We start from the raw sequence: 14,263 nt of genomic DNA on the forward strand, positions 1-14,263 counted from the left end.
AAATAATTCCGACTGAATTTTTCTCGTGAATTTACCAAAAATCTCTGCGAATCACAATTTTAAATGTTTTAATGCGCGTAATTAAGAAATAACGATTTTTTATATTTTTAAAATAAACTTTCACGGCAAGAAATTAAACATTAATTTCTCGCCGGTAATCGAACCCTGGACTTTTGATTTTCAGGGAAGCATGTTACTGCCTGTATTATCGGAGCGGTCTATATTAATTATTATTTTCAAACAAAACGTTTAATTAACCTTTTTATTATTTAAATACCGCTTAATGTTTTTTTTTAAATTTAAGTAAAGGCGTCTAATTTTCGAGGATTTTTCTTTGTACTGAAAGAAATTCTTAATTATTTTTAAGATTAAAAAAAGAGACTCGTATTATAAAGAATGTAAATTTAAAAAAAATAACGATGTCGATCTAATCGGTATATCTATTTTAATTAATTTTTATATGAACATTTTTATCGCCCGTTAACAAAAAACTGACTTGACGAAATAAGATTTACAGTGAAATCAATAAGGGGACAAAGAAAAAATAGTCTTCTGTATGTTAAAATAAATCGGTTGTGGGAAGTGCGATCGTATTATGTTAATTCTTTATCGTGTTCTACGTTTTATATAAATATATACGTACACGATAAGCAATAGCCTTTAGTAGGAACATATCCGGTACCACGCGATTTTAACTATTCAATGCGGTACGGAAATTACGCTATATACAGTGTGTAACATTTTTTTTATTGGATTGATGCGGGGTCAATCTCCGAGAGAAAATGTTTAACAAGATGTCAATAGATGGCAGCAGAGTACAAGGTAAGCTGAAATTCCGTCGCAAAGATTTCTTGGGCCCTCCATTGTTACATTCTAACAGCGACTTTTATACCTGTTGCCGATCTCAGTATAGGCCAGTCGGGAGTGGGTAGAAGACTGCCTTGGACGGTGAAGTAAAATAACTGTAGTCGAGTTTACGTGTTATAAAGGTTATTACTTCACGATTTCGTACGGCCAACAAAATGGGTAAGTTTAAATTCAAAATTAATAAAATTCAATACTTATTTTCATTAAATAAAATTTTTAACTTGTCGATTTTATAATAGTTTTAGCTTATTATTATCGATAGATTTATACATAAAATCACCTTGTTAACGCACACGCACTCTATATACGGATATAATGAAAAATGTACTTACGTGAACTCTTAACCTTCGCTCCCATTAAAATCTTGAAAAAAACCTCTGAAAACATTTCTTTATACAGATCATGTTACGACGACTTCATGTATATTTTACGCGAGGTACAAAATAATTAATTTCTATTATTCGTTTTCCATCCGAAAAATATAATCCTCAAAATCTAAATAAACTTAAAAATAAATTAAAAAATTACAAATCGTATTTAAAAAATAATAACGATCTACCGTTTTAGTTCTTTAAATTTTCACTTGTAAAATGTCATTTTTTTGAAGTGTAATACGTTTAAAATCGATAACTTATAATTGCTAATTTGATATCTATTTTTAAAAAATCGAAATTGAAAGATTTAAATAGTACTATTTTTATTTATTAATACTTTTTTGAAATAGGATTTATTATTAATTTTTAAGTTCATGATTGGGCGTACAAAAACCGCTCCCTCAGTAAAAATAACCATTTATTTAAAAAAAAAAAACATTTACATTCTCATAAATATAATACGTAGAATGTAGGAACAAAACACATTTACACAGGAACCAAACTGAAGCATTTACAGGAACCAAACTGAAACAGTAATAATCGAAGAACATAATAAAGATGCCGTAATAAAAAAGGGAGTTCTACAAGGATGTTCTCTACCGCAGTTACATTTTAATCTTTACGCAGAACTAGCAGTTAATGTTGTTAAAGAACAATTTAGATCCGGAGTAACAGTGCAAGGTGAAAAGATAAAGACGCTACGATTTGCTGATCATAGAGTAATTCTAGTCGAGAGTAAAGTAGATTTAGAAGAAACAACGAACGACGTGGATGAAGTCCTACGCGATAACTACCGCGTTAAAATAAACAAGAAAAACTAAGTAATGGACCGCTGAATATAAATGAAGGAAGAAAAACGATTATGGAGGTAGAAGAATTCTCTTATTTGGACGGTAGAATTACTGAAGATGGACGAAGCAGGAGCGATATAAAATACCAAATAGCACGGGCGAAACGAGCCTTCAATAAGAAATATAATTTGTTTACATCAAAAATTAATTTAAACGTCAGGAAAACATTTCAGAAAGTATGCGGCAAATCGATGAAGAAAGAAGCATTTGGAAAAATATAATTAAAAGAAAAGATAGATTTATAGGCCACATAATTCGTGCTGGAATAGTCGCTTCAATACTGGAGGGGAAAGTAGATGGGAAAAATTGTGCAGGCAGGCGACGTTTGAAATATGTAAAACAAATCGTTAGGGATGTAGGATGTAGGAGATATACCAAAATGAAACGATTAACCCTACATATGGAATCTTGGAGAGCTGTATCAAACCGGTCAAATGACTGAAGACAAAAAAATATAGATCGTAGAGAAAAATATGTGGAGATACAATACCTAAAGCAAACTGAGGCCATCTTTTTAAAAAGAAACTTATTGCATTTAATATGTTTGTGTGCATGCGGGTGCGTGTGTAATTTTCTGAGTATTTTCTTTAAGTTTCGGAAGAAAATACTTTGAATATTCGAACGAATTAGACTACGCTATAGTTACATCAAAACAGTAAAATTCTAAGTTACAAAAACAATCGAAAAATAAATTAAAAATATTGTACGTAATCGTGTAATTTTTAGTTTTAAAAATCTAAAGTCGATATTTTTTGAAAGAAATTTAAAGACGATCAGAGGAACTAAAAACAAAAGTAATTATCGGATTCGATCCCTTGGGCGAAGAGTAAAGTTTAAATAAGAAAAGAATTCCAACCCAGGTCGAAAATTGTCCTTTTATGGAATCTATTATAGAAAAAAAATTACGTTAAAGATAAGACCTTCTGAAATTAGAAAAATTTATGTATCTAAAAATAATTTAGGTGTACTACATATAGCACTAATACGGGATAAAAATATATTTTAAAAACCGATTCGTTAAGAAATTAAATCTTCAATACTTCAGCGGAGCTGGAAAGCTCAAATTTGGTTCCTTTATCTTTGAAAACCCGAAATTTTTCTTAGAACAAGGGCGTAACAGCGAACACCCTAGAAAACTGGCAAGACACTTCCTGGTTTTACAAAAACTGTATTTTTTTTTTAATTTTCTACTTTTATATTTTATACGTTTTCTATGTACTTATGTTTTTACTAAACTTTAATTTTGGTGAATCTTTTAAAGGATATCAGAAATATGGGATCGTTAATTGTTTAGGACGAGGAATGTTTATTTAACTTTATCTCAGTAGTATGAATTACTACTGTACATAATCTAGTAAGACTTAAAAAAACATATAGTATAGATCTTGTATTTAAATTATTGTAAATATAGTTTTGAAATTACACTTAAAAATATTGTTGATCTTTACTTGATGAAGGATATATTCAGAAGTTTTTTATACTAATTTATTATTATAAATTAGTATGAAACAATTTAACTCGTGATTTAATTCAGAAGCTAAAAATTGAGCTACAAATTTCCAGTCTCGCAGGGCAAAATGACCCCTAAATCAGTCGATGCCATGATTTCCAAAAAAAAACAAAAAAAAAAAAAAAAAAAAACAGAAAATGAAAAAAATAATTATAGTATTTTCCATTAGATTTCGTATAATTTATTATTTTCTTGGTCTACACAAATAAATATTTTCAAAAAGCATTTATTTTTTGATATATTTTTTATATTCTTAAGAAAATAGAAATATTGTGATACTAGTGTCCTTAAAAAAAACAAACAGAATGAAGGTAGAAATCACCATTTAAAACGGTTAATATGTAATAATTGTTACACGAAGCTATTTTTTCGTATTCCTTTGTTCGATTTTTGTATGATAATGTCTTTTGAAAGGATTTTTATGATTTTTGAATTAAAAATATTTATTTTATTAAAATTATTAACCGGATCGATCGATTTTAAATATTTTTATATCGGCAGTAACGTGCAATATTTATTACAAGAAGAAAGTTTTAAATGAAACTAAAAAGTATTTTATAAATAAACGAAAAACTATTAAACAAAATATCGATAGATTAAATCTCAAAAAACGAATGAAAAAATTGATAAATCTAATATTTCTAATTAAAATTACTATTATTATCCGGCTTTGAATTTAACTTCCACGACTAGTAGTAATCTATTTGCGACTATTTTTCTTGCAAACTTTATATTTATTTGAAAAAACTAACCGTGAAATTTGCGTCCAGAACTAAACGCTATTCTTATTACGCTTGAAACTTAAGTAAACAAATATTCAACTTTCATTTTCAACTCGGTAAAAAAATTCTTACTACTCGACATAATTAATTAATGTTTGTATATAACGCTAGATTGTTTGTTTACGAGTCGGTCGCATTTATTTTTTCATATCGCTGCTTACGCCTGGTTGTATCGAGAAACAGATGAGACCTATGTAAGTCTGATGTCAGTTACGGTAGAAATGACATCATTAGTCCGGCCTTCCGTTGGAGCAATTTGTTTACGTGGTTCCAAATATTAGCGAGAAATATGTTATATTTTTTCGTATTTTTTAATGTATATTCTGTTCTCGTCCAAGACTGACCACATTTATTTATTTTATTTGTTCTTCTATTAACGCTTAATTTGTTCCTTATTAAAGTCTTACAGCACAAAATCAGTTCCGTGATTCTTAAGCTATAGTCGATGCAAAAGAATACAAGAAGGAGTTTTTTGTTAATAAATCGTACGTTTATATTTTCAGTTTTATCCTAGGTAAATGAATCCACGTATAGGAAGAACTTATGCCCTCTTCAACCGCCTAATGATTTTAAATGCATTAGCCTGTTAATAAATGTTTTAGATTAATCGAAATTTTTACTTTTCTGATTATCTAATAAAGTTAAACTTCCAGGAGAGATTTTTAACTTTGTAATATATTAAATTCGTTATTTGCAGTAACGAATTTAATATAAAACTATAAAGTACGATTGTCTCTACGGTAAACTAAAGCGAAATTTTTGGATCCGCCCGTGATATTAAACCCTGATTTATTCGTAACTTTTTCAATAAATTTAAGTCGTGCTACGAATGAAACAAGGAATACACAAACTGTAATGTAAGGAAGCGTGTACAATATTATAAACTTTATGCGCCTTGTACTCTTACTACGTTTACTGATAAATTTTTTTTAAATTTAATTTTATCTTTTTTTATTAAATAGCAGATGGTGTTTAGTGCAATACGCCGTTAAATTTTCTTATTGCAAAAAAATGTTAACGACAGAAGACTAAAGAGAACTTTGCAACGACATTTGGTTTTTGAAGTTAATTAAGCTATTACTCTGCTGATTCTTTAATAAATTTCGCATTAGATGTTATTTACAAAAGAAAAAATCCGATGTAGACACTACATGACTTCTTGTACGTCTATTAAATTACATACAGTATACACATTTTTTTCCGCGCTTCATTTAAACTTATTTTATTTGAAAGCGAGATGTGATCCTCCAGTTCTTTAATAAAGTGAACAGTTATACGATTGCATCGTGGTGTAGATCACATCGCATCAAATTTTTTTTGTGATGTACGTATCAGCATTTTATATTAATTTTGTTTCACGTCGCTCAAGTAATTATGCGGTGTAAGTGAGAACGTGTCGGATCCGTAACTGTAGACACATCGATTCGAATCCGAATTGATTCGTATACGTATTTTTACTTTAACTTTTTTTTATTTAAATATATTGATTTATACAATTTGTAAATTATATATTATAATTATTAACCTCTGTAAAAATTGTTGAATTAAAATGCAAAGTACATAAACTTTTATTTCATTAACAACTTCTGATATTTTTTTTAATTGTTATTATTGAATTGTTATTTATTGTAATTTTTTTTTACAACGAGAGGTTAATTATTATTAATAAATCAATATATTTAAATTTAAAAAAAAGTTAAAAAAAGGAGATGAAGTTTGATTCGAACCGATGTGCCTTCCCCTTATAAGATCAAAATATTTCATTAATTAACATTATTCAGTGGATCGCAATCAAAAGGGGTGGAGCACAACTAGATGTTACAACAACCCTAAATCCAAAGTATTAACATCCTTTTTGAGTTATGCAAGAAGCATACGTTCATACATAAATTTCCGTTAAAATCTGAAAACCGAAATTTTTCGCGATCACGCATAAAGCATATATATACCAGGTTTGGCCTGCTTTAATTATTTAGTCTCAATCAGGAACTCGTCTAGTTAAAATGTATACTTAAGCCTCTGCCTGGTACGATTAGTATTAATAGACTCGTTCGATATACATCGTCCTATTAAATAAAAGTCATTTGCACGTACGCGTAATGACATTAACGGTTAATTCTAAACAATTACACGTATAAAAATCGTAACGATTTTTAATCGTATAAATAAAGTTCTTATTTTTAAAAACAGAACTCGTTTTATACTTAACTTATATATATGGAAAATAGATGCGGTAGTAAAAACGATCAATAATTCCAAAATACAAACCCGGTAAAAAAGTGTACAGATGCAGTAAAATGTTTGCATTTATATCTATTTGTTCGATAAAAAGGATTTTCGAAATACGAGCAAAACACTGTGTTGAAATAACGTTCGACATCTCCCACCTCTAAAACCGTATCGATTTAAAATTTAAGAATTTTAAATAACTTAATAAGAACTTTCATCGTCTTAAAGGTCAATTTTCTACTTCTCCCGTACAAAGTCAAAAAATTAAAACTACCTCCGCCTTTGTTAATTTTGTCCAAAATTTACCACCAACACCTCACATAATGAAACTTTCTGAAGAATTTACGCGATTAAGTCCGGAAATATTTATCAAAATACAACCTTTGCCTTGTAACCTGCAACACACGTACATAACTGCATACGTACATCTCCGGAAACTTCTATAAGTCTTTTACTGTATTTTTTAGTGTAGGATTTTGAAACGTCGTTTTCAAAATTATCGATACTAAAATTTTAGTCGATCGCTATCCTGTTTGTTATAGTTATACGTTACAAAGTATTTTTTACAGAATTTTTCTCCTTGAAACAATTTATTTAACGGTCGTTTTAAAACTTTGTTTTTAAAATAATATTTCGTCACGTAATATTATTTTTAATTTCTACACTGATTTTTTTATTCGGCTTACCAAAACAAACAATGCCGGTCCTAATTTTTACATAAAAAATAAAATAACAACTTCTTGGAAAACCGGTCTAAAAACTTCCAAGCGGGGCGAGAACGATGAGAAAAAGTTGTTTAGTTATTAAGTATTTGATAGGACGTTTTTTATCGGGTTCCACGGTTTAAAATCGAGTTTGATTTAAAATCGGTAAATAAACTATTTTACTTTTAAAGTGTTTGTTCATATTTTGAAGAAAATATTCAGTAACGAAATGAGATCGGAAATATTAATAGAAAACTAATTAAGAGCGCCCTTTATTAAGTTTCAATCTTAATTAAAACAAACAACTTTATATTTATGAAATTAACTGACATCGATGAGTAATAATTTAAAAATAAAAAAACGTACATTGTTCTTTCACGCGGTGAATAAGCGTAAAAATATTATAAGCGTGTATATTTGTCACGCGATTTAATTTATTTTCAAAATGACATCCTGCAACAAGTAACCGTCCTAATATTCAAGATTTACATTTTAAAAATTCGTGTTTATATTATTCAATGAATTTTTCGACGCAAAAGAAATCATTTTTAGTTTAAAATAATTTTAACGTTATGTAATTTATTAAATTATCTTCGTTTTTGTTAATAAAACGTATATTTTTATATTTTTAGGTCCTTGGACACAGCGTATTAGTTTTATTCTACTGATGATGGTGAGTAAATAATTTTTAAACTTATTTTCTTTAATTTTTTTTTTTAATACTTGCTTTTTATAATTTTTACCTTCCAATCTATACAAGGTAAGTATTATATTCGGTCCGATTTGGGCATATGCGGTTTTCACCGGATCGCGACGTTTTGTTTTATTTCTTTTTGCTATAAAATAACCGAACATTTTTTAAACGAATAAACAAAACAAATTTACTAAAATATACAAAATTCATAATAAAGACTAACAAATTAATTATATAATTAATATCCACGAAAGGTTACATCTTATAAACATGTAATCAAGAGCACGATACTTTTATTTGACCTAATAAGGTTTAACCGGCGGATGCTTTTTTGAGGTAATTCTGCTGTTACATTGTTAAGAAATCTTAAAAAAATGTTTTACGGTAATAATTGAAGCTCATCTTTTCCTTCGCTAAACAAAACCAAGTCGTAAGAAAATAGAGGACAATTTATTTATTATATATTATTAATCGTAAATTATTTACATAGAGATACCAGTCCCTTTAATTTAAAAATTAAAGAAATAGTATAAAACGTAAAAAGGTTATTTAAATTATTACTATCGACGATACATAATGTAAACGCAGTAATATAGAGGTTATGTAATGCGAAATTTCCGTTTATCAAAAAATCGATTATACAGTAATTTTATTACGAAGTCTTACCGATCTATTTTACATAGAGCGTAAGCTTGAACACTCTATCTCGAATATTATATTTTTACACGACTCGCATCGGTTGTGAAGGCATTTTACAAGAACTGTGACAGTGAAACTGCTGCTCAACGGGAATTCCGACGTCACGGTCGCGTTCCATTCTTCTACGCCACCAAGACACGGGTTGAGAATTTTGAGAAGACGGGTTCGGCTTTAAAAAAGAAACCGCCAGGAGGTCAACGAACCCCAGAAAATATTGAAGCGGTTCGGGCCTCGATCGGAAGGAGGCATCGATGATCGGCTAGGAAGCCGCAGCAGCATTGAACTTAAACCGAATTACCGTCCGCCGAATACTCCACGGTGAAATGAATTTTCACCTTACAAAATTCAAGCTGTACAGGAACTGAAACCGTCAGACTACGTGGTGCGACAACAATTCTGTGATAAAATTATCGAAAAGAATAATGACAACCGCGTCGGATGAAGTTCATTTACATATCGCTTCTCGACCTCTAGCCCCGTCCCGTATAACTTGTATATACTGCTACCGGTAGCGATTTGCTTCAACAAGTACAGCGTGCCTACGTTCTTGTCGTCGGGGCTGATTGCAATCAGTGGCTGTCAGTCAAACTGCGCCGCTGTGGAGTTTGGGCTACACAGCCGCGTAGTGTGTTGCAGTAGTGTCACTGTCGGCTATGTAAGGACGTTTCCTTTGTCGCATCGTGTTCGGTTTCATAGGTTTGAGGCCAAAGAATTTTATTATAGGGGTGGTACGTGACTATTTGTCTAACCGTACGGCTCTGTTTAAGGATACGCACCTAGTTGCCGAAAAATCCGTTACCAGGGGAAGCCCGCAGGGCTCCGTTCTCGGTCCCTTGCTGTGGAACCTGGTATTCAACAGACTTCTGCGATTGACATTCCCAGAAGGGGTCACGGCCCGTGCTTTCGCCGATGACTATCTCCTATTAGTTCGTGGTAACTCACGACCGCAGCTAGAAGACTCAGTGCAGGCGGCTTTGTCGACCGCAGAGGGCTGGATGGACATTCAAAATTTAAAACTTTCTGTTCCCAAGACGGTTTATGCTTCTCAAGGGTGCAGACAAATTATCGTACAGTCGTATCCCCAGTATTAAGTATAAAGGCTGTGTAATCAGCCGAGTTCTAGTTCATAAGTACCTAGGTGTTTTGTTCGATGAGAAGTAGCTGTTAGGCAACCGCCTAACAGCTACCTAACGCGGTAGCAACCCCGTTAGGCAAGTAGCGGCGGACGCTGTCTCTGTGATGCACAAGCTTAGCAGGATTGCTCGAAAGGAAGAGGGTCGTCATTTGTACGTAATGTACCGAGATGTCTTCGAAAGTATGACCTCTTACGCGGCATCCGTTTGACGCATAGGCCGGTAAGAAATCGAGCATTTATTCAAAATTTAAGGAGTGCCCAGCGCAGAGCCTTAATTGTACGCACAGGTGTTTTTAAAACTACCTCCTACGACACTACCGCTGTATTGGGAAAGGCTCTCCCAGTCGATTTACTGGTGAAAGTTCGGGCGGCCATGTGGAAATTGCGAAGAGGTAGGAAGGCCGAGGTATTTGGGATGCGGTTTCGAGTTGAGCCTGTACTGTAGCGGAACGGTGATCTCAACGCACCGGTTCTAAATTTAGAACAGTTGCCCACTTCCCGCCTATGGAGGAGGCTTTACAGCCTCGCGATGGAAGCACGGCAGCAAGAACGGGACGCCTCGACTAAGGGAAGTTCCTTGAATAGATTTATACAGGATCTGGGGGGGCGGTATGCCTCTCCTTCGTTTTTAAGGGCAACGGTAGCCCGAGTGCTCTCCAACTGTGTAAATTTAAACCGATATTTATTTCGGTTCTGCCTGGCAGGTGATGAGATGTGCATCTGCCTGGAGGTCGTGTTGCTCACGACTACTTACGTAGACGGGTGGATCTCTGCACGGTTCACCTGGATGTAATGGATGTTCACAACCGCAGACTTGTTGTCTCGTGCCAAATCTATGACACCCGAAGCACCGCAAAGGAGTCGGTATAAACGGATGAACTTCTAATCGGTGAAAACCGGCCTTTATCTTATCAGAAAATCTCAGTTTATTGATATTGAGGACGTGTGACGCGAAGGGTGCTACTTCTTCGGTGCGTCGTGTATTTAATCATCAACACGCTAAAAATCCTCGTTCAAAATTTCTTCTACAATTTCCTCGTCTGTGCAATTTAATAATTCTCTACTCACGATTACTCCTTTGGAAGTATTTAAAGTACCGTGCGGTGAAATGTCAACGTTCATAACGCCAATATTTTTAGCTTTAAGTAACCGCAAAAACTATAAATCGTTTACGGTTTTGGCAAACAAATAAACAAATACTTGTTTTCCTAACTTCTTTAACCGGATCTCCTGCAGCTTCCGTAATTCCACATGAAATAACAAAGGGACTGATTTTTGTCAAATTTCACCGCTTTTTCTTACAACCAAATATTTCGGTACTGCCGATTCACTCTTCGATAAGAACTTTGTTCGATCCGACTTTTCCTTGTCGCTGACTTCAAAACTCTTCCTTCGCTTCGGATCTGAAGCCAAAGGTTCTTAAGCGAACCCTTGGCCACAGATAAAGCGGATGTTAATTGTTCCATAAAAAATTGTTCTTCAGTTAATACGTCATAAGGTGCGAGCGGAGAGACGGTTGGATGTGCCCCGGATTATAGATCCTATCTGGGTTCCGTCAATCAGCCGCCGGGTTCGCACGTAGCAGTAAGGGTTCCGATACCCTTACCCGTAGGACAATCCTTGCCAACGGCCGAAGTAACTTAAGAATACAAATAAAATTAACAGTACAAATAATTGGTGTGTTTTAGACGATCTCAGTAGAAAGTATTAATCAGTTTAAAAAAAAATCATTTAAAACTCCAATTTTGATTACCCACCGTGAATTAATATAAGAAATTTTTATAAGTGGGTAAATAAAACTCATCTCAAGAAAGATAAAGTCAGCGTTAATAATATACATATCCGGATCCATGATTTTTTTTTTAATTTGTTCATGGGCGAGAATATTCTTAATACAAAAAAAATATATATTGTTATTAGGTAGCATATCTCTTTGATTTGAACTTTAAATTGACTATCTTCACGGTTCAAACTGTCTTTACCTTTCATGTGATAAATCTTTTCTAAGTACATAAAAGGCGAGTGCTAAATTGTTTTTTTTTTGAGATATCGGGCATCGACTGCTTTGGTCATTTTGCCCTGTGAGAATTTGTAAAGTACGAAAAATGCCATGCCTGACCGGGATTCAAACCCAGGCCCTTCGGATGAAAGGCTGTGCTAAGTTGAGATGGACAGTCTGATGTAAAGTTAAAACAAGTTTGATGGTTTTTTTCTTTTTAATTAAATTTACGCTTTTTATCGGGATTGTAAGAACGGCAACAGTTGTTTCTTTATTGTTTATTTTAAAAAATTCAGTCTAAATACACCTGATTTGTAGCGTACTGTACGTACTGAATAATTGTCAATTAATAACAATTATTTCTTTATTTATTTTCATTTATTTTTTTGCATATTAATTTACGTTGACTTTATCTATAGCGTCTACTGATGATCGTTTAACGATCGAAATCGCCATCTAGATTTATATTTTTTGTGAACGATTTTTGGAGCTTAATCGTGTTTTCCAATTTATTATACAGTAAGACATTATTAATCCGGCAACGCTTCCTATCGCTAGATTTCAGCTTAAATGAACAAGATTGAAAGTTTGATAAGACGGAACGTCACAAAACTTAACCTTTCCCTTTTTCTTTTATCCTTTTTCCCTTCTCCATTTCCCCACTTCCCCGTTTTCCTTTTTACCGTATTCCCATTTTACATTTCCCCCTTTCTCATTTTCTCTTTCCTTCCCCATTCCTTTCCCCTTATTTCTCTTTCCCCCTTAATTTACCCCATTTTCCCCTTTTCTTTATTATCCTTTCCCCTGTCCATTTTATCTTCCCGTTTTCCCTCTTCCCTTTTTTCCATTTTCCCCTTCTTCCTTTTTTACCTTTTCCCCTTTTACCTTTTCCGATTTTTCGTCTTTCCCTTTTCCGATTTTTACCTTTCTCCCTTTTTCCCTTCGCGTAAATCGGTCCAGTAGTTTTTAGTCTATAGCGGACACGCATATCGGAAACATTGACATGGAATCGTAAAATATTTAGTATAACGTGTGTTGCTTTTGCGCCCGACAGATAGCGCTGTTTTTACGTGTCACAGGTGTCACATCTTAGGTATATAAAAACACGCGCGTATTCGAACGTAACGTTGCGTCAAAATTTCAATGCGATCGGTGAAGAACTTTCGGAGATTTAAGAACAAACGAACATTTGCATTTTTATTTATATAGATACCCTTACTCCCTCCCTTTCCCCCTTTACAGATTTATATAGATATGCATTTACATCGCATAGTAAACAAACTTTCATCGTATAAATTAAACTTACCCGTACCGACGATTTAAAAAGTATAAATCCTAGTACTTTCGGAGCTGTTACTTCATCTTCAGGGAGTTTCTAAAAGATGTTAATTTAAATTCAAATCGATAATCGTTTTTAAAATTGAACTGTTATGTTCGTAATAGTTTAGTCAAGAATAAAATTAATTCTTACGTCAATAAGAAAGTAACGTCATGTCGGTAAGATGTTTGCAATTATTATGGTGTGTTGTACGTATGTTTGCGACTTACAACTATTACGGTGTACGGTATGTTTGCTACTTATAAACATGACGTTCTGTCTTATCGACGTACGAATAAATTTTATTCTTGACGACCGACTATTATTAACATTAACAGTTTAATTTAAAAACGATTATCGATTCGAATTTAAATTAACATCTTTTAGAAAATCCCTGAAGATGAAGTAACGGCTCCGAAAGTATTAGAATTTACACTTTTTAAATTTTTATTAAGTGGAAATTTAATTTATACAATTGTATTAATACCGACGGTGCCAAACGCTTGGTAAATTATATTTAAACTTTTATTTCTCGCTTATTTGTGTTCTAAACAACCACAGGATGGAACCAAATATACATTTTTTTAAAATTTGTTTTGTTGTCGAGAGATTAATTTTGTAGGCTCTAAAAATGTCAATCTTACCGCGATTTGAGCTTCGTATAACGCTTCCATAACGCCAAGGAGACTGTAGAAGGGACAGATTTGACAACGATAGTTTATTTATAAAGTAAAAATATTTTAAATATTTCGTTATAAATGAATACGAAGTTGTAAATGAATATTCTGCAATAAAAGAGTCTAACATAGGCGTATAAAAGAATACGGTGAAAGCTGTGATGCGATTTGAGAAGAAAGAATCGAAGGAAAAGTGGATTCAAATAAGTCAAGGTTATTCCATTTAGTTTAACGAGTATATTAAAACGTACGCGCATGGCTGCTCACATGCCTCTACGTTTCACGTTTTATAACGGTTTTAATTCTTTTATACTGGACTTGCACGGTTATAATACTATTATTCTATACTTATTTTATACTCATACATGTAAGCCGATATTATTTTCGTTCACTGTAATTTAAAAATTTTGTTACAGTTTCTCAA

General features: G+C 32.7%; 1 protein-coding gene across 3 annotated transcripts in view; it reads left to right on the forward strand.

Moving 5' to 3' along the window:
• The first annotated feature begins 864 nt into the window (after positions 1-864).
• The window catches only part of LOC142328582 (uncharacterized), an 84,300-nt gene continuing 70,901 nt past the window's right edge, over positions 865-14,263 (forward strand). For all 3 annotated transcript variants that reach the window (XR_012757310.1, XM_075372353.1, XM_075372352.1), the window contains exons 1-2: positions 865-1,026; positions 7,950-7,990. Coding sequence is in view for 2 of the 3 variants with exons in the window: in XM_075372353.1 (XP_075228468.1) it covers positions 1,023-1,026; positions 7,950-7,990 (45 nt within the window). In the remaining variant the exon portion in view is untranslated. The remainder of the gene's footprint in view (positions 1,027-7,949; positions 7,991-14,263) is intronic.

The sequence above is a fragment of the Lycorma delicatula genome, chromosome 8 (genome assembly GCF_047948215.1).
Source record: "Lycorma delicatula isolate Av1 chromosome 8, ASM4794821v1, whole genome shotgun sequence".
Taxonomy (NCBI): Eukaryota; Metazoa; Arthropoda; class Insecta; order Hemiptera; family Fulgoridae; genus Lycorma; species Lycorma delicatula.